This window comes from Maylandia zebra, linkage group LG12 (genome assembly GCF_041146795.1).
Source record: "Maylandia zebra isolate NMK-2024a linkage group LG12, Mzebra_GT3a, whole genome shotgun sequence".
NCBI lineage: Eukaryota > Metazoa > Chordata > Actinopteri > Cichliformes > Cichlidae > Maylandia > Maylandia zebra.
Genome location: NC_135178.1, coordinates 21,762,908 through 21,790,886, shown reverse-complemented (window position 1 = coordinate 21,790,886; position 27,979 = coordinate 21,762,908). Strand labels below are relative to the sequence as shown.

The 27,979-nt window shown below is 40.0% G+C and overlaps 1 protein-coding gene across 6 annotated transcripts; it reads right to left on the bottom strand.

Annotated features, from left to right (window-relative positions):
- On the bottom strand, nucleotides 1–26,055 carry clip1a (CAP-GLY domain containing linker protein 1a). Of its 6 annotated transcripts, none has more exons than XM_012917325.4 (27): nucleotides 25,147–26,055; nucleotides 21,461–21,761; nucleotides 20,314–20,849; nucleotides 19,511–19,635; nucleotides 19,200–19,416; nucleotides 18,892–19,089; nucleotides 18,713–18,804; nucleotides 18,439–18,499; nucleotides 16,139–16,243; nucleotides 14,059–14,967; nucleotides 13,784–13,900; nucleotides 13,429–13,486; nucleotides 13,196–13,279; nucleotides 12,936–13,092; nucleotides 12,614–12,779; nucleotides 11,984–12,199; nucleotides 7,388–9,832; nucleotides 6,598–6,735; nucleotides 6,346–6,452; nucleotides 6,059–6,179; nucleotides 5,893–5,945; nucleotides 5,171–5,191; nucleotides 3,276–3,393; nucleotides 2,627–2,759; nucleotides 2,035–2,087; nucleotides 762–889; nucleotides 1–486 (listed from the first exon to the last, which is right to left on the bottom strand). In XM_012917325.4, exons 2-27 carry the CDS (start codon nucleotides 21,549–21,551, stop codon nucleotides 258–260), a joined length of 6,678 nt encoding a protein of 2,225 aa, XP_012772779.2. In that variant the 5' UTR covers nucleotides 21,552–21,761; nucleotides 25,147–26,055; the 3' UTR covers nucleotides 1–257. The 6 variants fall into 6 exon arrangements, with proteins under 6 accessions (XP_012772779.2, XP_076746998.1, XP_076746999.1 ...); XM_076890883.1 differs by lacking the exon at nucleotides 25,147–26,055 and adding an exon at nucleotides 24,598–24,875; XM_076890884.1 differs by lacking the exon at nucleotides 25,147–26,055 and adding an exon at nucleotides 24,328–24,352.
- Between the last annotated feature and the right edge of the window lie 1,924 nt (nucleotides 26,056–27,979).

Here is a 27,979-nt window from a genome sequence, read left to right as displayed (position 1 = left end):
TTTATTTCATGTGTAGCAGTTTATTTGAATGAATGGAGAGATTCTGCCAAACCTTTCTCCCCTAAGAGCGCTTAAGGGGTGGTGTGGACAACAAAGATGCTTGGAAGAAAGAAAAAAAAAAAAAGCATACAAAATGTATACACACACGCACAATTAGGACCCCAGAAGCACAGCGTAATCCAAAATGGTGTGCAAATATAGTGATTGTGCGAATGAGGGTTTGAAAAAGAAAAAAGAAAAAACAAAGCAAAAAGGCTTTAAAAGGTCTGGTCATCGTTACAGGAGTCAGTCCAGTGCCCAAAGACCTCACAGATGTCACAGTAGGGCCGCTCCTCACCCTTATTGCCATGGTAGGTGGTGTGTGGAGGGGAGTCTGGCATTTGCGTTTGCGTAGGACAGTCCTCAGTGTCGTGGAGGTCAAAGCAGTCGCAGATGTCGCAGAAGAGCCTCGGAGGAGGTTTCTTCTTTGCAGGCTGCTTGTCGTGGCTGTGGAGCAGGAGAAAAAGTAGAAGAAGAAGGATAAAATGACAAAGAAGAAGCAAAAGAAGGAAGAAAAAAAAGAGGAGAGAAAAGGTAGAAAAAAGGAGAAGACAAGAAGAAAGAAGCAAAAGGAGGAACAAAAGGAGAAAATCATGAACAAAAACAATGGAGAAGCAGCAGAAGAAAAGGAGGAAAGGAGAAGGAGAAATTGTTAAGAGTCATTGCCACGCAGCGAACATCATTTTAAACACCCGAGAAGCTCTTTTGTGAATCGGACTAACCCGTCATAGTTATCCAGCTCGCTTGGATTATTCCCATTAAGGGCAGCAGCTGCCATTTTTTCCAGTTTGTCCTTGAGCTCCTGATTCTTCTTCTGGAGGTCCACAATGACTGAATTCAGGAAATCAATCTGTAAAGGAAACACACAACATTAGCATCAAGGCTGCCCCCGCAGAACAATGAGCACAACATTTTCTAACATATTAATAATTTTAAACAATGGGGGTTAGAATTATTGTACTGTTCAAAGGCTTTGATTGCTACAACAATGTGGACAGTAACTATGGTGATGTTACGACAACAGTAACTACGTGTCACTAAATATTCCCAAAAATCAAATCCCCCTTATAAAACAAATAAACCAAAAAAACAGAAAGAAAAAAAAAGAAGGTGCTGAGTGGCTACTGAGAGTCATCAAAGAAGAATCAAAGCTTGAAATGAGCCACAAAGAAAGCTCGCTTATGATGACTGCCAATTAAAACCTCTGAATCTTAACAGAGCGCTCACTGAACGCTTAAATCAAGCTCGATTCATCTTTGGAGGACATTTGTAGTTTTCACACCAAATAATGTGACTCGACCACATGAAACATAAGAGCCACAGTGATGGACAAACATGCACAAGTGAAGCTGATGAAAACAATAACAAACCGCTGCCTGATGGTGGTGCAGCATTGCCAACATCAGAGACAGGGCAGAGGAGAAGAGTTGGAATAAAGAAAGAGAAGGAGAAAAAAAAAGAAAAGAAAGTGAAATTCAAATTAGGACTTCTGCTCGACAACACGCTCAAGTCATCACAGACACTTACTACAGTATAACATTTTTAGAATAAACATGGGAGGGAAACTCGTGAAGCTGAAAACACGCTCACAGAGGTGACCCGATGGAAGTGTGTTACCAATTTGTTTGGCTTTATCAGTCATCCTTGTAGAGCTTGGGATGACGGAAGCTTCAAATCCTTTCAGTGAAATTAAACTCCACTAAATTCACCTCCACAAAACATTATACTGTAAGAATTAAATGAGTCAACAGAACTATAAAATCCACTATATAGCCTGTTGCTACAAACAAAAACATAGTGTCATTTAGTAGTACTGCATTGGCAAACGGCCCAGTCATTCACAAACAGCATTCAGGAAGTCTGTTTCCATACAGCTGCCCCAAACGGGCAGGGTAGGAAAGCATTGTTACACTGAATGTGTTAAAAGAATAAAATAGACAAAGCAAAACTCTCAGTCTGTTCACCGGTGTCAATCGGGAGTGCCGCAGTACACACCTGACTCTCTGCAGTCTCCTTATCCTCCCTCATTTGGTCCAACACTGCATCACCTGGAAAACAGAAATTAGTTTACCTTTGGATGGACGCACTGTCAAGTTTCATTAATTCTGCTGCTATCGAATGGCTGCAGTACAAGAAGAGATTAAAGGATTAATGAAGTATGTGGACCTGGCTAGACCGCCACAGCAATTACAGTCTACATAACGTAAGCATGTTTGTGCAGTTTTGGATTAAAATCAACCTTTATTGCATATTTTCCATTGACCTTTTACTCTGTTTCCTCAACATGCTATACAGACTCTTTGCTGAAGGAATACATTTTATACATTTAATCTGCTGAACAGTAAATGACTAACATGGCAGAAGAAAGTGGTGCTGCACGCGGTGCATCATTGTAGGAAATTACACATCAAATGCCCCCCCCCCTTTTTAAAATAAATAAATAAATAAATAAATAAATAAATACAAACACACATAGCCCGAAGCAGAGGCCAAAAGAAAACCATTCTGATTTCAATTATCTGAGCCAGGTGACACAAAGAAAGTCTGGCTATGTTGAAACTGTGCACTGTTGTGCCCGAGGACTTACCAACGGGCCCCACGGTCAGATCCTTCTCGAGTCTCTGCACACGCGCCTGTAGAGTAGCTTTGTCCTGCTCCAAGGATTGAATTGTACCCTGCAGTGTCTTAACTGAGGCACTTTCCCCGCGTACTACAGCCAGCTATGATGAAAAACACAAAACAAAACAACCCGTGATATTAAATTACTGAAACGTTTCTTTTCAGCATTATAGTACACAATAAACAAACATTGTACAAATACAATCTCAGCCAATCTTCAAGCCAAGATTTGAGGGTATATTCAAAATAAGAAGACGAAAGCATAACAGAAATGTGTTACCACCTCCAGATGTTTCTTGCATTTCACAGATGCACTTTCAAGTTTCATTTTTAAGCAGAAAGCGTGGCCACACTTTATGACCTAGAAGTAACTTCTTGTTTCTAGCCTCTGAATTTGAAGAAATGTGCCTCGAACCTCCAATTAAAAGCTATACCAACTGTGACAATGACACTGAAACCCACACATGGCATTTAACAGCCAGCTGACATAAAAATGTTCCTTGGAGCAAACACTTGGAATTGCAGCAACAATCAGATGAAAAAGTTTGTGCTTCAGAATTATGTAACAACATCCTTCCCCTGGCTGTGATTTGCTATAACAACTTAAAATAAATTACCTCGCTCTTGAGGTTTTCCACCTGCTGGTCCTTTTCTGAGATTAAGGCACCGTTTTTATGGATGGACTGTTGGAGGGCAGCCTTCTCCTTATCCAGCTGTTCCTTCAAGGCGCTCTCACTATTTCAGGAGACAAATGGAAAAAGTTTATTTCTATGGACAAAATTTTCAAATTGTAAGACAGCAAATGTACTGAAGACAACGCTAAAACTGAGATCCAGTACAAACAACATGTCATGCAGGTGGGATGGAGCTGTAGGATAAATTACAAGCATTAGTGTCTTGTACAGGTTTATAGAAATGTGGTCAATATACACTCACAAGCCAGTTCATTAGGCACACCTTGCTAGTACCAGGTTGGACTCCCTTGTGTCTTCAAAGCTGTGTTAATTCTTAGTGGTACATATTCAAAATGTGGCTGGAATATGTGTGGCTGCACATCTATGATGCTAATCTCTTTCCCACCACATCCAAAAGCAGCTCACTGTCATGTTCAAGAAAGCAGTTTGAGATTATTTGAGTATTGTGACATGGTGCTGTCACACTGAAAGCAGCCATCAGTAAACTGGTACACTGTGGTCATAAAGTGATGCACATGGTCAGCAACAACACTCAGACAGGCTGTGGTGTTTAAACGATGCCCACTTGGTAGCAAGGGGCCCAAAGTGTGCCGAGAAAATATCCTCCACACCATTACGCCACAGTCACCAAACTGAACTGCTGATGCAAGGCAGGATGGATCCATGTTTTTATGATTTTTGCACCAAATTCTGATCCTACATTCTGAATTATTCCAGCAGAAATTCAGACTCAGACCAAGCAGTGTTTTTCCCACCTTCTATTGCATATGTGTCAAACTCTGGCCCGCGGGCCAAATTACTATTAGAGCTGGCCTACTGGTATTATATAGCTAATATATATATATTGTTTAATATTAAGCTTTGCTTGTTCCATATTCAGTTTTCCAGCAAAACTTATTTGAGTCCATAAGAAAAGATTCATTCCTATATCTGGAGGAAGATTTTTTTTTTAATAAATATTAATGCTAGCCCGCGACTTTGTTCCAGTTTTGAATTTTGGCCCACTGTGTATTTGAGTTTGACACCCCTGTTCTATTGTCTAATTTTGTTGAGTCCGTGCAAGTTTTCTCAGTTTCCCGTTCTTAGCTGACCGACACCTAGTGTCATTCACTTGTAATCGGAAGGTTGCCGGTTCGAGCCCCGGCTCGGACAGTTTTGGTCGTTGTGTCCTTGGGCAAGACACTTCACCTATCGCCTACTGGTGATGGCCAGAGGTTGCGCAATATGGCAGCCTCGCTTCTGTCAGTCTGCCCCAGGGCAGCTGTGGCTACAACTGTAGTTTGCCTTCACCAGTGTGTGAATGTGAGAGTGACTGAATAGTGGTATTGTAAAGCGCTTTGAGGGGTCCCGAAAAGCGCTATATAAATGCAATCCATTATTATTATTGTGCTGCTGTAGACCATCAGCTTCAAGGTTCGACGTGTTCAGAGGCACTCTTCTGCATACCTTGCTTGTAGCAAATAGTTATTTGAATTACTGTTACCCTTCCATCATCTTAAAGCTGTGTGGTCTTTCTCCTCTGGAAGAAACAAGGAATTTTCATCGGAGAATTGCTGCTAATTGGATATTTTCCCTTTTTGTTTAAAAAAAATAAATCAATCTTATAGAGATGGCTGGGTGAGAAAATCACAGCAGAACAGCAGGTTTTTTTTGTTTTTTTAAATACTCAGACCAACAACCATACCATGTTCAAAGTCACTTAAAACACCTTTCTTCCTCATTCTGATGCTCAGTTTGTAACTAATGAATTGGCCAGTGAATGTATATTTACGCTGTGACATGACTGACATGGAGTAATATTAAAAAGCATTAAGTACCTGAAGGCATTATTTGGCAGGCTTTAAAGGAAAGGAAGAGCATATTCACTTATTCATCAGTTCAGATGTTTAGTAGCTGAAGTCATTCGTGCTTATGCTGTTTATAAAAGGCTTTAAAGTGGACCTCCTCATTCCCAGCACCACATTTTTATCTTGCACTCTACTAAAGGAGCTTTCAATGACCAACACTTCAAATGATCAATCATTATCTGCCACTGTGAAACAATAGATTTCCTCAGTTGTCTGTCTGACAAAAAAAAAAAGAAAAAAAAAAGAAGCTAATTTGGCTACTTTTTGAATTTTAATATTTTACTTTCTGTCACTGGCTGCATCTAGGCTTGTTTTGAACCTGGTGGCTGGGCGCCACCTCTCAAATGCATCTGTCATATCAGTAATATGAGGGTGGATATTAAAAGGTTATGCAGCAAGATTATAGCAATGTTGTTTCTCTGAATATTCAAATGATACTATTATTAATATTAGTGCGGATTTAGTCAATCACAAGCTGTACAAACCAGAGTCTATATACATTTCTGGTAAAAGGTGTATATGAGGGAAGTGTAAAGAAATATCAAATTAAGTAGAAGATTTTTTTAAACTTTTCCTGCAAAAGCAAGAATCATCAAGTGATGTTTACTACATATTTGTAAGTGGTCTGATTATAAAAAACATATGAGGTCCACTTTGCGTGAATCACGTAATGCAGGTGTGAATAATTTTACCTTTGCTTCAATTCTTCCAACTGTTTTTTGAGCTTTGAGTGCTCATCCTTAAGCTGGCAAAGGGGAAAAAAAAACACACACAAAACAGTTAATATTCAGTCACTGTCAGTTGAATTTAAAAATCAGAATCATGTGGGTCTCTGTATCCAAAGAATAAAGTTTAAACCTTCACAACATCACTCTGGTCTCTGCGTTTATCATCGAGCTCCTCAGTCAGTCTGTTTTTCTCATCTTGGAGCGTCTGCAGGGACTGCGACTTCACAGAGACCGCTTCTTTAAGCTCCTCACTGGAGAAAAATATTGTTGTTCAACTCATCCAAGTAATTTTTCAACTCAAACAGACCATACACTGGCTTTTCATATCTTTACAATAATATGCTATTTAGTTGATTGAAAATATGAATATGATATGTTTCTGTAACAGAAAACAGTTGAGGATGAGGATGTACTCACATTTCCTGGCATAAACCTTTGCTCCTCTGAGTTTCAGTGCAAAGCTGTTCTTTGGATACATTAAGGTCCTCTTGATACTTGGAGTTCTCTTTCTTCAGCCTTTCCAGCTTTAAAAAACAAACAAACAAACAAACAACAAAAGGTGGAGATAAATACAATCAGAAGATTTTTTACTTCACACCATCACTTTCACATCACTTTATACAAAAAGCCACATTATTAGAAGTTTCTCTTCAAAATCCCATCTTTTACCTGTGTTTCCAACTCCTGCTTGGACGTCTGCAGCTCGTCCAGCAAAGACTGGACTTCATTCTTCTGCTGCATCAACACGGCCTTCTGTTTTGTCAGCTGTTCGAGAGCCTCGGCTGTCTTGCCAGAGGCCTCTGCAGCCTAAATGGCAAATGATCAGAGCAGATTGAAATTAAAAGCAGCACATTGTTGGTTAGGACACCAAATTACTTCAACCAAAACAATAGAATTAGAAATGTGCAGATCAGATTTAACTACTTGTAATGCATGATTTGTTTTGACAGCAATTTTAAAAAAAAAATGTAATTAACTACATGTTAAATTTATTTCCTCAAATAGCTCGACAATTATCAGACCTCAGGTTTTTGCAATCCAACTGTGCCTAAAAATGAACAACATGAAGATTTCACAATGAGGAAACATAATTACTACATAAAGACTTAAATCCTGTGGCCTCAGAACGGACACTGACAGCTGATTGTCTTGTGGAAGAGACAGTCAACTATTTAAATTATGGCATTTCTCACTTATCATTGAGCAGGACCCAGATCACCTGACACCTACATAACCATATGATCAACAGGAATTTTTGCCCAACATCAGATCACGTTATAAACCCACAGGCTAAGGCTGGGAGCTAAAAGAGGTAAACACTGGTTAGTAAATGGAAAGTGTTAAGACATAAAGAGCAGAGGGACAGTGCGACAAACCAGCAGGCATGCAGTGAGAGGGTGACATAGCCCCAGCCGTTCTAACATGTGTTAATCAGTGATTTCTACAGGAGGACAAATACCTCAAGTTGCTTAGAAATGGCATTTTTTAGCTGTGATTCCAGTTTCCTGACTTGCTGGGTGGCTTCATCCCTCTCCACCTGGAGGGCATCCTTCTGAGCTGTTAAATGTGCGATGCTGGAGGAAATTTTTTCTTTTACAGCAGTGGAAGCAGATAACTCGGCTACAGCATCTTGATATTGCTTTTCCAAAGTTTCTTTGTCTGTCTGTAGGACCTTAACATCAACCTGTAGTTTTTCCTGACTAACCTGCAAACACTTCAACTCTTCAAGAAGTTTTGATTGCTCTGCAAGCCAGTTCTCCTGGTCCGTCTGGAGGGAAGAAATCCCCTGCTCTAGTTTACACTGGCTGGCTAACAGCTCATCCTTCTCTGTGGTCAGTGAGATCATCTGTCTGCCCAGCTCCTCCAGCTTCGATAGTAACTGGTCTTTATCTTCTGTTAACTGTGAATTTTCTTGCTCTTGGCGCTTCAGTTGTGCCTTCAAAGCCTCCACATCCACCATGAAGGCCTTCTTTTGCTCCTCAGCATTGCTGAAGTTGTATGAAAGCTCTTCTTTTTCCTGAGCAACTTTGGACAAAGCTCTCTGTAGTTCTTCAATTTGCTTGGAAAGAAGATCGTGGTCAGACACCGTTTTACTGCGCTCATTAGATTCAGTCTGCAGCTGGGTCTCAAGTACGCGCTTGGCATCGGAGACTGAATTAATCTGACTTTTCAACTCCTGGATCTCCTGAACTAGTTCCTGGTTCTCCTTCTGCAAGGACAGCACTTTTCTCTCTGCTTCAGTCTGTAAGGACTGAATATGTTTGTGTTTTTCTGTCAGTTTCTCTACCTGATTAACAAGCTCAGAGTTAGCCTTCTCAAAATTCAGTTTTAGTTTACTGTGCTCTTCACTGAGTTCAGCTTTGCTCTTTTTAAGCATTTCATTATCAGAGGACTTTTTCTTCAGTTCATTTTGCAGGTCAGTCTTTTCCAGTTTCAAAGAAGTCAACTTGGCTTCAAACTCTTTTTTTTGCAGTTCGGTTTCCTCCAGCACTGTTGATAAGTGATTCTTCTCCTGAATAAGGTTAACATTAGTTCTGGAGCAACTATCCAGTTGGTCACTGATTGTTCGGATATCATTAGCTAGCTTATCACGTTCGAGAGAAAGAGCACTTTTGTCAGATACGGCCTTTGTGTGCTTCTCTTCTAACTCTTCCTTCTCCCCAGCCAAACGCTCATAGTCCATGTTCTGCTGCTCCAGCGCTGAATCCAGGCTCATCTTCTCTTTTCGTAAAGCATGGAGAGCCATCTCCGTTTCAGAATTCTGAAGACGAAGCGCTTGCTTCTCTTGCTCAACAGATGCTAACGTTTCTTCAAATTTCTCTCTGGTCTGGGTCAGCTGTTCTGTTGATACTTGAAGCTTTTCCTTTAATTCTTGTATCTCTCTGAGAAGCTCTTCTTTCTTGTTAGAGGTTTGTCTTTGGATTGCAAGAAGGTCTTCCTTCTCCTGTAGCAAGTGAATCCTTTCAGAATCAGTCACTTGACTGCTTGTCTTGAATTCTTCAAGCATCTGGGCCAAGCTCATTTTTGAGATTTTAAGTTCTTCACATTCACGGATATAGCTCTCCATGTTTTTCTTTGTAATACTAAGCTTATTCTGGAGCTCCTCCTTCACAGTCTGAAGGCTCTTTTTGTCCTCCACAACTGCGCTGATTTCAGAGGACATCTCTGCCTTCTCTTTTGTCAGCGTTTCTGCTAGGGCTTGGAGCTGGGTGTTCTTGATTGTGAGAGCTTCTTTTTCTAAGTTCAAGGATTTCAGTTTTGCCTGCAACTCAGCATTCTTAGCATCAAGAGACTTTTTAGCATTTCTAGCAGAATCTCTCTCCAAAATCAGATTGTCCTTCTCACACGTCAGCCTTGACTTGCTTTCATTAAGGTCCTCTTCAAGCCGGTTTCTCTCCTTGCAGACTTTTTCATAATCCTCAAGTAGCTGCTTCTTTTTCGCTTGTATTTGCTCAATGTCCTGTTGATGCTTTCGGATAGAATCATTCTTCTCTGCATTTTGTCTTTGAAGCTCCTCAATTTGAGCCAGATATTCACTTTTACTTTGCTTCAGATCTTTGATTTCAGTCTGTGCTTCTAGAAGACGGCTTTTGAGCTTGTCGAGTTCCTCATTCATTGAAACATCTGAATGCTTCTTAGTGGCGAGCAGTTCCTCTTGGCGTTTTGTTAGCTTTTCTCTGGTTGTAAGTAGTTCTTTATTTTGGACTGAAAGTTCCTGGTGAATAATCTCAAGGGCAGAAAGCTTAGCCTGAACATCTGAAAGCTGCTTCTCCAGTTTGCCTTTCTCAGCCTTAAAATCCTCACTTTCCTTATACATATTTTCCAGATCTAGGTTTTGCTTTTCCAGTTTTTTCGACAACTGTTCAACGTCATGCTTGTAGGAGTCAAGCTCAGCAGAAAAACACTGGGAAAACAAAAGATGACAGAAAAAAAGGGAGGGGAATACCCAAAGCAAGGAATGAATGAATACAAAATAAACCAAGCAGATATGGATATCAGTCATGTGCAAATGGAAAGGTTAAGCTGCAGAAGCATCAAAAATGGCAAAAGATCAAACCAGAGCTTACACCACAATGATTTTCAAAAGATATGCATATATAAATAAGAGGCAGAACATTTTCACTTCTGCTTTCTTTGAATACGACTTGAACAGTGCATCTAAGATGAAGCAATCAAGATATGATTGATGACACAGAATTTATTACATTTAACGGAGTTAGAAGTTACCAGGAAGCTAGCAGAAGTTAGCTCGCTAGTTACCTAAGCATGATATAGCATGTTCTGACTGAGAGATTTCTGAAAAATAATCAAACGTACTGCTCTGCTATCACTTCCAACATAAATGAAGACAGGAAACTAAACAGCAGTGACGTTTGTAGGGTTACTGAAGTTGGGCTAGCTGGTATATAATGATGTGCTACGTGATCACTAGTGACACAGCTATGTTAGCGTAACATAAACAGAACGCTAACACTTTTCCCCTCGATAAAAGTTAACGTGAGGGTTCCTGGTGGTTAGGGACAAATGCAATCGCACGGCAGGATGCTGTAAACAGGCCAAACTTCAGTCAGGAGAACAACTGAGATAATCCTCCCACAATACGAGGTTAGTCATTAATATACTGCAACAACATGGTAGAGCAGCTGTGATAGAATACAGCATTAATGAATCAATGGTACAGAAGTGGAGGAAGCAAGAAGAATGAGTTGAATAAAGTTTGATTTATCTGACTGCTTTGTTTCGCTTAATGTGCCTTATAATCCCGTGCACCTTATGGTCCGAAAAATACATATTTGACTTTTTTATTTGGCACACTGCAGTTTAATGTTGCAAAGCACCTCTTTTTAACTTCAGTGGATATTATACATGGTTATGCTCAGGATATGTCAGCCCATTTCTACTGGAAATGCCTTTTGGTTAAACTTTCAGCAAGGAATTTGCATTTGCACTGTTAAATGTTTATATAGCTTTAATGCATATAAAAAAAACATCTGCTTGTTTAATTGAAAATAAATGGATGGGGTTTTTATTTTTGTGCTAGTAATGTTGTGGAGTTGTATTTTGTCTTGCATCAATTATATCGTCAGTTATATCGTTATCGCAAATTTTCAAATACGTATCGTGATAAATATTTTTGGCCATATCGCCCTGCTCTACTGCCGACTTGATTCTGAAGCGTGTGGTTGTATTTGTATCAAAGTATCAAAAATTATCCTTAAAATTTAAATTTATTAACCTTTTACTGAGTGTAGAATGATATATAGTAACTTGACTTGCAACATAACTGAAGAATTCACAAACACATGTTAGAACACATGAATACTTAACTTTGGTTCAACTGTTGGATTTCAAAGTCTTGAATCACATCTTGATTGCCTTATTTGTGCGTACACTAAGTTTAAATTGCAACTCAAAAGAAATAAACAAAAAAAATTGTAACCATCCATCTCACGACTAATTAATGTAAAATAAACTTTTTAAGTGAGCACTGACACAAACAAATCAATTTTTTGAAAAGTGGAAATGTTCAAATTTTTTAAAAAAAAGAAAAAAACAAGCAGATTTTTACTATGACTTCATAAATTTAGACAATAACTTCATCATTTTGGGTTTATGTCTGTAATTGTATCCATGTCATCCTGATCTGAAGTTCTTAAAACTTTTCTAAATCCATGGCAATCCAGATTCATCTGAAGGTGAACATGCGATCCATGTGCACAGCATTTAAAACTAATCGTTTCTCTTTATGTGAATGTTTTTCCACTAATAAGTATAAACCATCTATAAATACAGACAGAATTTTATAAGCTCTACCCCTGCAAGCATGCAACCCATGGTGCCTTTGATTGTAGGGCTTGTTATTAACTGTAATGTGAGGGGAAAATTAGCAACTCAAAACAAATAATGTGTATGGCAAAACGTAAATAAACAACAACAACGAAAAACCCAAAACAGTTAAATACATCTTCCTCATCGTTTCCGTTTCAACCATTTTAATGTTTGAGGCTACCAAATTGCCAAAAATAAAAATGCACCAATAGGTGTTTGCACTTACCTGGGCCTGCTCTTTGTATGGCTGCAGTTCAGACACCATCTTCTCTAGCTCTTGGGTTTTGTCCTTGGAGGAGGAGAGTTCCTGCTTAAACTTGTCAACCTGACTCTGCAGTGTTTCAAATTCCTTTGCATGGAGCTCAGACACCTGAGAGAGGGATTTCTTCTGTGAGGCCTTGAGCTCCTCAACCAAGGTCTCACCCTGTTTAACAGTCTTCTCCTAAAGAACAGGGAACAAGAAAGGGACACAACAATAAAATTTTTGTTGCCTTGTTTTGATGCAGCTCATGTCAAAAGAATATGTTTTTAACGGAATAATTTACATCGAGTAATAAGTAGTATGTTACTTTATAAAAGGATTCAAGTTAACCAAAGGCTCAGGGTCAGTTTAAAAAAAAAAGAAAAGAAAAGAAAAAGGTTTGTAGAGCAAGATTTTTTTGCAGTTAGGAGTTCACCAGTGAACAGGCTGATTAATTCCTGCCATAAGTTAACCGCTCTGACGTTAAATGAAGTGTTTTGTGGTTAGTGAAATAAAGATGCTGTGAGCATTTCTAAAAATAGATGTGTGCATTGAAAATGCTAGCTCAACATATGTACTCAAAATATACATCAAAACATATTTTTTGTGACTAACCAAAGTAGTGATGTTCTCCTGAAGGGTATTTATTTCAGTCTGATGTGCCTCTCTAGTCTCTTTGAGCTCGTGCTCTTTGTGGGACGCTTCTTGTTGGAGTTGTTCATTTAAGCGTGCCACCTTCTCCTTCTCCTCTGCTAGATGATTTTGTAACTCCTCTAGCCTCCTGTGTGATGACAAAAGAAAAGGAGGATGTGTAGTGAGCAGTCGGATAAATTACAAATTACATGGACTAAAACAAAAGAAAAACAAGTATCCGACTCTTTCTGAGTAAACATTGTAATCAGGTCATATTTAATGATGGAAAATTAAAGTGTGGTACCTTTCTTTCTGTATGAGTTCTTCATTCATTTTGGTCAGCTGTACAGAACTATCACCTGATGCCTTCATCATATCAGAGATATCATTTTCCAGCTTGTTTTTGTCTTTTGAAAGCTGCTCGTTCTTTTCATCTGAAGCCTTTAACTTCCTCTCCAGCCCTGTAAAAACATAAAAAAAGATGACTTTGTTAAAACAAAAAATGTACACACACACACACACACAATATTTAAAGACCGATCAATGAAATGATAATGATCTTACCAGCAAGCTGACTTTTTAATGACTCTGATTCTTGGGCCAAGGATGTGTACTCCTCTTCTTTCTTACTCAGTTTCTCAAGTGTTTCTACAAAAACAAAACAAAAATCATACAAACAAAAGAATTATACTGATACTAGAAGATTTTGCACATTAAAAACGTAGAATGACAGCAGATGACAGGAAAATGGGATGTGAAAACATTTCGGTAACTCAACACAGAGTGACTCAGATTACCTTGCATAGTTTTTGATGATGTAGTCTGCTCCTCTGTGCTTTCAGCCACCTTTTGTTTCTGTCAGCAAAGTTTAGGAAACGTTTTTTTATATGACACTTCTACGGTAGACAAACTGCCAATATGTAATGTTTTAACTGCGTTCAATACTGAGATCAACCCACTGGATCAGTAAATATTAGCTGACACTAGCTTACTGCAGATATATATGCAGATTTGTTGTGTGACAATAATAAATATCAAAAAAAAAAAAAAAAACTGCAGCAGAGAAATAAGATAAAGGTAAACTGTGGGGAAAAGGGAGGTACAATTTGGGGAGAATATCTCCAAACCCAAAAATTAAGTCACAGTTCTCACCAGGCCTCCAAGTTCTTGTTCCAGGGTATCCTTCTCCTGCTTTACAGTATTCAGACTCTGCTGTAAAGAAAGGACTTCCTGCTGTTTGCCCTCCAACTGAGAGTTTAATTCAGCAACCTTTAACATATAAAATGCAATGAAATGCATAACAAACAAAAAGCAATGATTTTATGAAAATGGTACACCAAGTCAAGGATAATCACATCACCAGGAGAAAAATATGGCACATAACAAAAAGGGAGCATTTATTGATAATGAAGTTACCAAGAACCCACCTTGGCACCCTGCTTGTCTCCTTGGCTCTGTACCTCCTCTAGCTGAGCTTTCAGAGCTACAAGCTCCTGGTTACTTTGTGCTACTTTGCTCCGCAGAGCCACCATTTCCGCCATCTGTTCTTTGGTTTCTCCATCCTTGTCTTGAGCCTGTTGTGCTAGCGTCACTTCCTTCTCCTCAAGCTCCTTTACCCTAAGTTCAGCAGCATGAAGCTTTCCAAGAACATCTTCCATCTCCACCAGGTGCTGTTCTTCTGTTTTTTCAACACTGGACCGAAGTGACTCCTCCAGTCGCTCTTTGTCCTCAGTCAGAGACAGCACCTGTGGCTTCAGCGCCTTCAACTCCTGAGTCCATGCCGTGGCTTCAGCTTTGTGTTTGGCGTCGGCCTCCTCCAGAGCTGACTTGTGCTCCAACTTCAGCTTCTCAAGTGCACTTTTGGTTTCTACAAGTTCTTCTGTCTGAGCACCTGCACCTTTGCTGAAGGACACCTTCAGCTCTTCCATGGCTTGCTGGTGAGAGGCAACGGCAGCCTCCAACTTTGAACGCCACAGTTCAACAGCGTCAGCATTCTCCTTCTCTGCCTGACTTAAGCGCATCTGCAGCTGCTCTTTGTCACCAGAGAGCCTCACAGATGTAGCCTGAAGCTGAGCAACTGCATCACTGTGGATTTTTTCTTGAGCTTCTAGCTTCTCCTTGTATTTACCTAGCTCTTCTTGATGACTAGTTTCCTGAGAAGCCAACTGATCCCTCAGAGAGTTTATTTCTTCCAGGAGGGGAGAAAGAGTGGAGTTTGAGTCCTCAGAGCCCTGCTGGACCCCAAGACGCAGCTGCAGGTCAGCCACCTCTCTTGTTCGAAGTGCAAGGTCCCTCTCAAGTTCCATAATACGGGATCTTTCTGACACAGTAGCAACCTTTAAAAGCGGGAAATCTTTATTTAAAAATGTATCTCAAACTAGCCTACTAAATATCTTAGTACATTAAAAACAAACAAACAAAGGATTAATAAGATTATTTAATAACTAACTTTTGCTAAATATATGAAAAACTAATTGTTAAAGAAATTTAAAGTGATTACTGGGTGAGATTTTTTCCTCAATTTGCTTTTTTTTAAAATGAGAAGGATACAAAACATTTGATGTTGAAAATAAATCATTATACTGACCTCTTGTGGTTATAAACGGTATGATCCAAATAATGGAAGTGAACACTGAAAGCATGTATGGAGCTACAGCAGTGTGCAAGAGATTTTCCACCAAGTATTAGACTAGAAAGTGTCCTCACTGACGTCGTGATTTATCAGACACACAAACTAAAAACATCTCAGGTAGTCCTGATATTTTATAGTGCTTTTACACCATTCAAGCTCTGGTACAAAATTTTTTTTTTTTTTTGTGTTAACATAGTGCAGTTTTAAACCTACAGGCCTAATCCTCCTCAAAACTATACATTTACTGTGACTGTAACACTGTAGGTGGACTGGTCTGGGAGGTGGATACGGTTTTAAACTAGCAAAACGCAGGGACACCAAATAAGCGGGACAAATGGATGTCAGGAAGGACCGGGAAAGGAGAGTATAGGATAACTGGGAAAATGATTAGCTTGGTACAAGCTGGGGAGGAGTTTGTCTGTCTGGTTAAGCAGTGATATCACAAAACCATCTGCTGGAAATATAGGTAAACATGTGTCTCTCTGTCAGATCCACATGGTTATTGTTTTGGAGGTCAAAACCTCCATATTTTCAATATAAAAAGATTTTGAGTGGACCAGTGTGAATTTGAGATAATTTAATATCTGATAAAGTGTGACAAAAGAAACTAATACTTTTGACATTTAATTTGCAAACTGTAAGCAGGGCAGACTAATTTAGGATTTTAAACATACCAAAGATGTTTAATATTTTAGTATATGATTTAATCTGGTTTTTAAGATCAGGGTTATTAGTTTTATGTAAAGCTGAAAAAATGCATCTGTAGGGTACATTTACCACAAGCCCATATACAGCAAGAGTCCAGTTACTGCTGCACATTTTTTGGCTACGGGCCTTTTTCCCAACGCAACACGCTGCAGAGCAGAATTCATTACCCTAGTGTCTTCTAACTCTCTTTGGAGTTTCTCAGCTTTGGTCTTTTCAAAGAGCAGGCTCTGTTCAAGCTCCTTAATGTGGGCATGCTCCAGTCTGGTCTGCGTCTGTTAGTAAACAAGGGGGAGAGGAAGAAAACACACCAGTGCCACCATCACATGCCAGCCCAACGCAGACAGAGAGGGAGGGAGACAGGAGAAAGGAAGGAGGGGTTGGATAGGGATGACAGTGAAAGTGTGTGTGTGTGTGTGTGTGTGTGTGTGTGTGTGTGTGTGTGTGTGTGTGTGTGTGTGTGCAAGTGAGTATTTGAAGGGTTGAGGCAAGGACACTGGGTGGGTGTGGATAGTGATGGATGAGTGGAAATGAGAAAACACCCCCATGCAGAACTTTCAGGCTGTGCCATAAACAGCTGCAAATAGGGATTTTTTTCAAAGAAACAGTGGGGGGGAAAAGAAAAAAGAAAAAAAAAACAACAAGCAGCGGACGACGGGGGCATGTAGTATGGATGTGCAGGATGAGTATGTTGATGGAAGCAGTTTAGAAGTAACCATGCAAAAAAAAAAAGTCACCTGGTAAACAAATCACACAGACTGTTATGATACACAGAAAATTTGATACTGTGTGCCAAGCCAGCAAGTAAAATCAAGTTAACATGACTTCACCACGGTGTGGAGAGAAGGCAGTACTGGGAGTTTCCTGATCCCTGTGTGTCACTAACACAAAGTTGGTGCATGTTAATATACAGAAGATGTCCGATTTTACCAGACGAAGTCAATATAAAGACATTTATTATTGTGGTTTTCTATATACAGCAATTAGTGTTGTCAATACCTACACTGCTTTCTCTCTTTGGTGATGAGGCCACTGTCCACACTTTAAATATTTAGTGTTGTGAGAAACCAGCCGTTATCAGACCACCGTGTGCAAGACTTGTGACCAACTTAACAGATATCAATCAGTAACAGAAACATTTTAGGCTCAAGAAATAGAAAGGATCTCACTGGCTTTCTCTGTATTTTGGTGCTACAAGTACAGATTTTTATGGAAGCTTAATAAAGCATTACTTAGAAAAACGCTCTGCTTCTAATCTTATGTAAACACAATAAAAGTTAAAAACAGGGTCTGTTTGGAAAATTGGAATAGCACCAGTTTTAAATGTATGTAGACCATGGTTTATCCCAGGTCTTCATTGAATACAATGGATAAAATAAACTAATATTTAACAATCTGATACACCATATCCAGTCAGTGGTATGGATGTTGGACCGGTTTTATTAGAAAACTGAAAACACATATATTAAATTACATTTTAACTCTTATCATAGGTGTTATTCCTCCCTGGTTGCAGTGGGCAGGCTCAGAAATTAGGACTGTGACTGGGTAGTGAAAAGACAAGGGGGCATTTCCAGTGGTTCCATGCTGAGCACTGGACCAACATGAAAGACGAACATGGGAAGGAAGAAGAAGCAATAAGACCGCGTCACTGAACAAGGAGGGTTACTGAGGGTTACAGCTCAACATTAGTACACCTTCAACAGCTTGAAGTTAACACATTATTTTTTAGTTTGGTGGTCATATTTTTTTTTTTAACTACACAAAATTATTTATGAATATCTGCTGCTTTAACTGTTAGTACACACATTTAAAGAGAAGGAAAATTGAGTTTCTAACCCTGTAGCCCACAGTTTAAAACATCTATTTTGAGCTAGGATGCCTTCAGAGTAACAGAGGTGGTTTCCTGTGCAACACTGTGGAATAAATAAATTCTTTAATTAGAAAAGAAACACATACTACTGAGCTACTGCACTCTCAATATTGCAACTTGGGATGCAAGTTGCTAAAAAAAACAACAACAACAACCCAGTAACAAATGGTAAACAGATCATGACATAATTTATCTGTCTGCATTAAATTGGGGGTTACATAAAACTAACACTTTCAAAATCGAGATGTCAGATTTGGTGATTTAATGGAAATGGGGGCAGGTTTAAATGCAAACATTGTATTGACTTGACTGTACTTGTGTGAATCTCATGTAAGATTAAAGTAGATATATTATGCTCCATATTCTATTATAGGACTCTAGTTGAGAAGATTTGTTTTATTTGAAATTCAAAATTTACCAAACTGGACCTTGGAGTAGCTACTCCAATTTTGCTAGCTTTACCAACATTTTAAATCCCTTTATTATGTGGGTTTATGTAAACTGGAATTTCGGGCACGGTGAATGGGGCAGCCCACTGCGTCTGAAGTGTAAATTTAGATATGAAGTCAGCGGTGTGTATCCGTGCTGTGTATTTACCTCCAGGTCTCCTTTGGTAATGGAAACTTCCTCAACACGAAACTGAAGATCCTCCACCTTCCTATTTAACAGAAACATATTTACTCCTCTGAGGCACAAGCCACCTCTAAACTGCAGTGATCAAGAGCGATGCCAACAACAAATTTATTACCTTATGACTGTAAAACAACAGTACTGGGAGCAAAGCTCTCACCCCACTTTCAGTGTCTCACAGCATTGAAACTAGAGGACCTAATTTACTCTCATGAGCATCTTTAACTAGTCCCACACTCACCTACGCTCCTCCTCAAGCTGATTCAGCAGCTCCACCTTGTCTTTGTCTGCAGCTTCTACCAAGGCACGCAACTGATCCATCTTTGCCTCCATCTGTCAAAATCACAGACAAACATTTAAAAGAGATAAAATTAATACATACTAAACTAACTGTGGTTCAGGCTCAGTGACTGAGCTGACCTGCTCATGCTCATCCCTTAGCAGGGTAATTTCTTGCTCCATTTCTCCAACATGGCTTGTGGCCTTGGCAACTTCTGCCCTCTCCATGTCCCTCTCAGCCATGAGCTGCTCAATATGCTGTTGCTTTTCCTTCAGTGCCTCTTGCAGGGCTGTGGTGCCTGAAATCTTTCGATTATACCTTGAGGATGTCTCTGTCAGCTGTAGAAAGAGAGACAGGTACCATGTTCATACTGCTGCGTGTCTCTCACCATAATGCCACAGGTAATACACTGTTGTTGTTCTTTGTTTTTTTTATAAGTGTGTCTCACCAGGCCTGTGCGGCTCGGCTTAGCACTAACAGAAGATGCCACAGAGCTCATGGTACTGATGGATGAGGCACTGGGGCTCCTCTTCAGCCCTGCCGGTGTGGCCACCACTTTCCGAACGGTTGTTTTTGCTTTGGCAGGCGTAGTGGAAGGAAAGCCAATGCGTGTGACTTTGTGCACTGGAGCAAATAAGCCATACTTGGGTTGGCACTGAAAATATCTGAATACAACCACAATAATAAAAGTGTTCAATAAAAGGAGGAGTGTGGTTGAGTTTACACACAACTTGTTTATAGATCTTGTGGCTTCTGTACCTTGTGCCTGCCACTGCCCCATCATTCTTTCCTAGGGGCTCGTCCAATTCCACGCCACACCACTCGCCTTTGGCAAAGTCTGTTTCTCCAAGGAAGCGTACCACTCCTGCCTTTGTACCACCAACCTAAGAGGAAATACACCAAAGATTAGCCAACATTTAATTCTCTTAACAGATGAGAGGGGACTAAAAAGTAATCAGCTTTGCCTGGTAATAAATCCCAAGGGAAATAATTCCATAAAAGCCACAGATGCAAACATGCCAGAATTGTGGGGTATGTGTGTGTTTATTACATTTTATTTTTTATCATTTATAAAATAATGTTTAATAATAATAAATTATTTATAAAATAATTTCTAAATTATTTTAAAAGCATAGTTTGGAAGTTTACTAAATGTGGTAATGGTGAGCATATTTCCTCTGCTGCCCAACAGGCATGAGTAACACTTCCTCTTTACTTAATGTGCTACACATCCTCGTGATTGTGCGGGGAAAAAAAGGAATTCATAAGGAGGAAGCAATGCACTCAACATCTATAAGCAGACCTGAGTGACTGTACTACGTTACTAAAACTACTTCACTGACTCAGAAGTGAATGGTTCAAAGTACAAGTGAAAGCAACCATATTTCATTTGTTAGCTTCCTAAAAACTGGAGGAGGGCTTCGTGAGTCATGTGATTCTCAAGGCCCTGCTGACATTGCTAAAACACAAAAGGGAGAACCTTCAGATATTTGTAGCTTTGCTGAAATGTTCAGGGAAGAAAACTGTAGGCAACTTTTTTTTTCTACTTATAGAAACTTTACCAACACACGGTCACCAATCTTCAGTTCCCGTTCCCCCTTCTTGACCGATCCAGTCTCTGAGAGGTTGGAGACAGATTCACTGTTTGTCCTTGCAAGGTTGGAAGATGGGGTAGCTGGTGTTGTTGCTGTTGAGGCCTTCTTGGCTGTCGCGGTACTTGAAGGCAGTGCTGTTTTTGTGGCTACGCTTCCGACTGAGGGAGTGGGTGATGCTGCGCGGGACGTCGGTGCCGTCTGAGTTCCATTAGCCTCTTCTTCTGTGCGAGACAACTTGGAGGGGCGGGTAAAAATCCCTCGCAGGGCTTCACACTGAAAGTATCGAACGCCTGCTACTGACCCATCGTTCTTCCCAATTGGCTCATCTAGAACAATTCCCGCCCACTGTCCTGGGGCAAACTGCGTTTCTCCCAAAAACTGTATGTAGCCCGGCTTATTTCCATTCACCCAAACTCGATCCCCAATCTGGAAGCTCTCCTCCACATTCCCTGACTCTCCAGAGCTGGCACTTGCAGCCGATTTGTCTGCAACAGCAGTTTTAGCTGCATTTTGGTGAGAGGGAGAGTAGTAAGTTATTAATTTGAATCACAGAGCCACGTCACAAATGCAGAGCAAACACAGCACACCCCTTGTATATATATATATATATATATTTTTTTTTTTTATTAGTGCTGTCAGCGTTAGTCTCGTTAAAATGACGTTAACGCCATAACCGCATTAACGCAGCAAATCTCCGTTAGCGAGTTAGCGCGGATCGCCTCATGCATGGGGCTGCACGCATTAACAAGCTACCTGCGCTAACGGCGTTGAAGTCTTGCAGCTCCGCAATCCGCGTTAACTCGCTAACAGAGATTGCTGCGTTCATGCGGTTATGGCGTTAACAAATTTTTATATTTATATAACACTATAAATGTACTGTCATCTGTTTAAGTCTTGCTGCTTAACGGGGTATCAAAGGGAAATCTTGCATTAAGAATATACTAATTATTTATTCAAGAATCAATTTTCATGTTTATTGTAAGTTTAAAAACAAAACACACACACACACACACACACACAAAAAACAAAACACCAAACATGTACATTGTTTTAAATAAGGCTATACCTGCATTCAAATGCTACTCAGCTGATGAGTTTCGACATGTATTCCTACCTGTGCTGGGGTTGGTCTTGGGGGCTCCTGTTCCAGGTGGCCGAGCTATCTTGCTAGGCACTTTTATGCCACTGGGCTTGGCTGTGCTCATGTTTCCTCCTGTGATCTGAACCACAAGGCTTGTGTTCGTCCCTGGATACAGACTGACCCCAGACCATCAAAACCACTGCCTGCTGCTCTGTGATTGCAATGCTTTTTCTCTCTCCGCACCAAAATTTAATAAACAAAAAAAGGAAAAAAAAAAGAAAAAAAAATGAGGAAAAGGGAGAAGGGAGAAAAAGCGCTTCTTGCAAAAAGGACCCTGTTGATAGAGAGAGGGAAAAACAAAACAAGTAACATTACTTGATTTTGTGAACCTTTACTAAAGTATTTTTACTCATTGGTCAATAACCCTTCTGCCAATATCCTCTGCCTTTAACTCTTATTGTCTTTGACAAAAATAATTTATTTAAATAATTGATTTAATTTATTTAACTAAACTAATAAACAACAGTGCACCTGTTGCAAGCCATGATCTGTAGACTTTGTTTTTAGTGCTGTTAATGGAGGTATTTTGTTATGACAACAAGTTCCTCGGCATACACGACATCACAGATCTAAAAATACCCCTTCACAGCCTGACCAACGTGCAGTCTGTGGTAGTGCCATCTGAACGTCTGATAATGTGTGACCTTGACCACAGAGCACAGACTGTGTCACAGAGGGTCTCTCTCAATCTATCATTCTGACATCAAACAACATGTAAGGCTTGGCTGGCAGCTTTTTATAAAACTGGATTACTGCAGAAACACGACCACAGGCAGCAGATTATCCTGTTTGTCAGATTACCTAAGCACACAAGCCGAATGGTTGAACGCTCCATTTTAACAGAAATTGTCTGTCACTTACTTGAAGCAAAGACTGTGGAATCATAATCATAATGTTTTATACATCTGCTGACCTTTAACATGCACTTAGGCAGGGAAAGACCCTGCATATGTCCCCATCAAGCTGAGACACTGTTTGTACAAGTATGGAATTATCACAACAATTTTTGTATGTAATCTGCAAAGAAATTTGCTTATAATGAAATTCTACCAGTATACAAACAAGGGTTTTCATTTAGTGTACTGACACTTAATTCTGTACTTGGGCTTTACCTTGTCACGTTATGAGTGAAAACAAGGAGCTCAAGGACTTGAACAATGTCAAGAAAATGATTTTATTATATGTAGCTATTCCTGTAATCATTGACTGCAAACGTCTGAAACGTCCCAGGACAATGAAACAAGCTGTGCATGTATCGAATTCCTGAGAGCGTTAAAAGTTTTTCACTTCAAAACAAACTATGACGTGAATCTCTTCTGAGTCAGGCAAGACGCTCGTCTTCAAAGTAAAGAAATTAAATGTTCAACAGCAGCACACAAACATTACTTTCATTCCTGAAAGGGCCTAAGAGCTGCACTACACAGGTTTACCTAAACAACTTAAGAAAGGAAGCTCTCACGCAGCCTCCAAGATATTTCTCAGCAGAGAGTGAAAGGTGGCCATCAGCAGACATGACCCAGTTTGAAAGCAGTGCTCCAGTTTTATCCCGCTGTGTCTTTGAGTGACGACTGACTCAAGCCCTCAGGTCAAAAATAGGCAAAACAGGGAAGCCATAGCCATTATAGCTGAAGACGTCTATGCAAGACTGCACTTTCTAGTCTGATTGACCCATGAACGCGTGGTACAATACGCAGAGGTTACATTCATTGTGCAGAGAGTTTTAAAAGCAAAAGGTTAGTTCTATCAGAAAAACCACAAAGCTCTAGTACAAATATCACATGAGCTTGACCAGAGGATGTTACAGCTCTGATTGGTGAGCTGAGGCTGTGAGCTGAACATGATCCTCTCACGGTGAAGAATTTCCCACAGCAGTAATGTTAATCTTTTGCCACTGACTCAGTCTAATCTGTAGCTTGGGGAAAACACCAAATACTCAAGCTTTGCAAAAGTTAAAGAGATTTAATACACTGATGCATGCAAAAAAAAGTATAATTCTTAACTAGATTCACATTATATCACATGTAGTATGATTTTCTCTCCCCTGGTGTAAATAAACAAACAGAAACAGGTAGACAGTAGCTTGTAAAGCAGAAGTGAGACTTCTCAGAGACCTCCATTAACATAGATGACTTCCATTTTCACAACTGCATACATTTGCATGCTCAGTGTCCATTAAAGTATTGGATATGAGTGTTATGGCTCTGACAAATGATTTAACTGTCCCCCACCACACAAAACAGGATGAAAACAAATTAACGTCCAGACAGAAGTTCTTAAAATTCTTCAGTATATTCACTACTAGTTGGAAGGAGTTAATGGTTACACAAGTCCACATGGTCTTCCACAAGATTAATATTAGCCAGAGACTTCACTACTAAATCAGGCCCATTTCCACTATTTGAGCTGCCAAGGTATCCTTTTAAACTCCTGCCCCAAACAAAGACCAAGTAGGGTGCATTTCGTTGCATCCATAAGCAATAAACTAACACCTTTACATCTTCAGATGTGTGCATTATCTGACATGACTTGCACATTCTCTCTCCTGCTTTGGTCATCTCAAGGCCAAGTCAAGCTCTGGCTCTTCCTATTTGAGGAAACATCTGCAGGGAGGATTATTCAGGCCCCTGTTAGCACTGACAAACGTAGGCAAAAAAAAGCCTCAAAGGTACAGAATAAGAGCCAAAAGCATCCTGTGTCCTCGAACTTCACTTGTTTTGAATTTAACAACCCTCACCTTGCTGCCATTTTACAGACACACCCCTGTCCTACAAAGATTCTGGCTCATACCAATGTGAATAGACATAAATAAGGCCTGGAATGACCAAAAACAGACTTCCTACCTCTTTAATGTGTTCTTACAGCACTGCAAACATTACAGTTAAAAAGATAGCATTCACGAGCCCCTTGCCTCTCAATGCAGCTTCACTGACACACTGCACACTGTGGCTGAGCTGTAAACCCAGTTATCTTTGTGTCAGGTCAGCGAATTTGCCTGTAAGGGACACTCGACTTGTCACCTCTGCCTACCAGTGGCTAGCGGACCGAGGAGCTGTCGATGAGGTGGCACATCTGGTAACGCTGCTCTAAAAATGTCCTGTCAGCTAACTCACCTTACCAGCTAGCTGAATGGTAGCTCTTCTCCGCTAAGAATGGGAGACATTAGCGCTACACAGGTTCATCACGTCCACGTCCAAACCTCCCACATAGCCCCCCAAAAGAAAAAGGTGTCATAAGCTAAGAAACTGAAAGGCAAATTCCACAAGTCCAAAAGTCTCCGCAATGTCACCGGCGCTCCAGCAGGGCACACTGCTGCTACAAATTCACTCAGCACACGTAATTGTTAGCTAAAATCATCTGTATCGAATGAATGTTCGTATAGTGTTGTGGCGCTCAGGTGCCTGGTCACCTCTTCGGCTTAAATGGATCCCGGTCGGGGGGGGGAGATGTGATCAGTTGCTAAGTAACGCTAGCAGCGAGGCCCAAAGCGGTTCAGCGAGCCGGTGGTTAAGACCACAAGCAATATGGGCTGGTTAGCTAGTGAGCTAAACTAACACCTCACCTCAAGTAACGTCTGAACAACACCTGAACAACTTTCACGCGTGTTTATCAGCCGCTGTTGGACCAGAAAATATGCGGAAACGGGATGAGGAAGTACTGACCTGATGTGTTTATGTACAGACTTCGTCGTCCGAGGGGAAAAAAATAACACAGCTAGCAAGCTAAGTACAGAACCTCGATGACTTTTAGAACTACGTTCGACTCACACACGGGGAGGCAGGCACAGCCCAGCGTGCGTGCAGTCTGTCCAACGGCTGAGGGAAACGTCAGGGGCGGGAGCTGACCAAAGATGATATGTGCAGAAAGATGGAGCACTCCATTGCTTCGAAGACTGAACGATAGATTAAAGAAGCACTGAAAATAGTCTTTTTTGCCATCCATGTGTAAAAAAGTGACGTACTATGGAATTGTTTAAAAAATAATAAGATAACTTAAATTTTTTAGTTTTTAAGTAGACACTTTAAAATAATTAATTGGAATTTTGACTTAGGAATCCCCAAAAAGTTTTTCTTCTTTGTTCCAAGTTTCCATAGATAACAATAAACTGGGGAGGAAATAAAATTAGACTTCACTGATTCATCTCGCATATTGGTAACTCGTTAAAAATGGTGGTCATAGTATTTTAGCTAGTTTTTTAGTAAACGGATGTTGGCCTTGGATGCAGACCAGCGCATCAAACCCTCGGAGGTTCTCAAGCATCCCTTTTTTGACCCTGGCCTGAGAGTTCCCCCTGCATTAAAATGAGAAGCAGAGGGAGACAAAAGTCTCCAGCATTGCTTCTTTGACCCCAGACAAAAGTGACAAAACCACAAGCAGGGGTTGGAAAAGGCAATCCACAGCAGAAATCCACTGCAAATGCTTATCTACAATTCAAACCCAATACTCCTTTAAAACTGATAACAACAGCTTAAGATTTTAACAAAAAAATAATTAAGTTGCTCCAATATTTATCACTTTGGCTTTTTTTTTTTCACTCCCCCCACCCCAACCAGTCGCGGCAGATGGCTGTCCCTTCCTGAGCCTGGTTCTGCCGGAGATTTCTTCCTATTGAAGGGAGTTTTTTCTCCCCACTGTCGCTAAATGCTTGCTCACAGGGAGTCCTCTGATTGTTGGAGTGGCCAAATACTGTAGGGCAGGAGTCTGTATGTTAGAGTAGCTCTCGAGGACTGGAGTTATAGAGACTCTTGCTCTAGGGGAACTAGCAATTCTTGTGAAAATTTAAAAGAAAAATCCTTAAAAACAATAACAACAACCAGCAAATATGGTCTTGAACATGGGCACAATTTTGGTGAAAATCCATTAAGTAATCACTGTTTCAAGTTCATACCAATATTCAAAGTGGAGCAGCGGACACCTTACCATCACATCAATCCTTCAATCAGACCTCAAACACAATGTTAACACTGATAAATTGGATACAAATTAATTAAATAAACCAGCTTTAAGCATCAACTAAGTCTTGTTTGTAATTCTTCAAAAATACAGAGCTACCCTTCAGCTTCCTAGTAGACAAACTGTCATGATACTGGGTCTGGTGACCCAGGGTTCTTATGTTTTTGAGTTGTGTTAATATTGCAGTGTCAGTCATGTTTTAATATGATTTAACTTTTGATTTGTGACTATTTAGAATTGTAGTTTAAACATTTTCCTGACTGCATAAGTCTCAGTGAATTTAAAATACGTAAAATAAGTCATAATCCTTCTTTCCCGAATGGACTTTTATCTTGTGCAGTCTCCAGACTTAAACCCCATTTAGCTGGTGCCACACACATTCATGGGAACCTCTACAACAGATATTGGAAGAACTTTCTGAAGAATATTTGATTTCTATTGTAAAAAGAAAGCCTCGGGTGTGTTCAGCTGTTATATTTGCCAAATCTGGCTACTTTGACGACTCATAATTTTAGAATACATTATTGTGTACAAATTGATTCCATGATTATTTCTTTTTAACTCCAATTGCTTATTTGTACTCTGCTTTCATTTCAGAGTGCAATGAGACATTGAACTGCATATTTTTCAATTTAAAAAATTGAAAAATTGGGGTGTTCTAAAACTTTTGACCAGTAGTGTTTGTGAAAGTAGAAGCAGAAGAACAGTGGCAGAAGACCACACTGGATGCCATTCCTGTGAGCAACAAAACAACGAGGCTACTATAAGTCATCTTACCTTGTATCAGTGATTCAGACTGCTTGTGGTGTCGTAGATATTAATACTAATTTAAAATCCAAAGGCTACCTGAGTATTGTTGCTGACAATATCCAACCCTCTGTAATTAAATTGTCCCCATTTTCTGATGGCTGCTTCCAGCAGGTTGACAGACTGTGTGAAAAAGCTCAGATCATCTTAAACTGTTTTCTTGAACATAAAACTGAGTTTACTATACTCAAATGACCTTCACTGTCACCAGATCTCAATCGAATACAGCACCTTTGGAATGTGATGGAACAGCAGATTCACATCACGGATGTGCAACAAATCTGCAGTAACTGTGTGACGCTATGATGTCAACATGAGTCAAAATTTCTGAGGAATGTTTCTAGCTCCTTGTTGAATCTGTGTAAATGTAGTTATGTGCAACACTTTCATTGCTTGTAATTATGTGTTCACACCTAATTAAATTTCATTAGAAGAGGGACTTAACTCACACCTTATGCATTCATTTACATACATACACACACAACCAACACTATAAAACAATTAAGGCTACGTTCACACTAATGCGTTTTCGTTTGAAAGCGCATCGTCTTCTCTCCGTTTTGGCCTTCGGTCCACACTAAGACGGCGTTTTCCCCAAGGAAAAACGCAGCGTTTTGGAAACGCTCTCGAAAACGCATACATTTCAAAACTGAGCTGTCCTGTCGCAGTGTGGACACTCGAAAACACAGACTTTCTAAAACGATGCTGCATTGTAGTCATGTGACCAATTAAACA

What these genes read in the sequence shown, in the direction of transcription:
- clip1a (XM_012917325.4), bottom strand. Translation starts at nt 21,551, where the DNA reads ATGAGCACAGCCAAGCCCAGTGGCATAAAAGTGCCTAGCAAGATAGCT. An exon ending in TTACCAAAGGAGACCTGGAG is followed by an intron (nt 16,244 to 18,438) that starts GTAAATACACAG and finishes GTTTACTAACAG; the next exon opens with ACGCAGACCAGACTGGAGCA. An exon ending in AAAGGTTTATGCCAGGAAAT is followed by an intron (nt 6,180 to 6,345) that starts GTGAGTACATCC and finishes ATTTTTCTCCAG; the next exon opens with TGAGGAGCTTAAAGAAGCGG.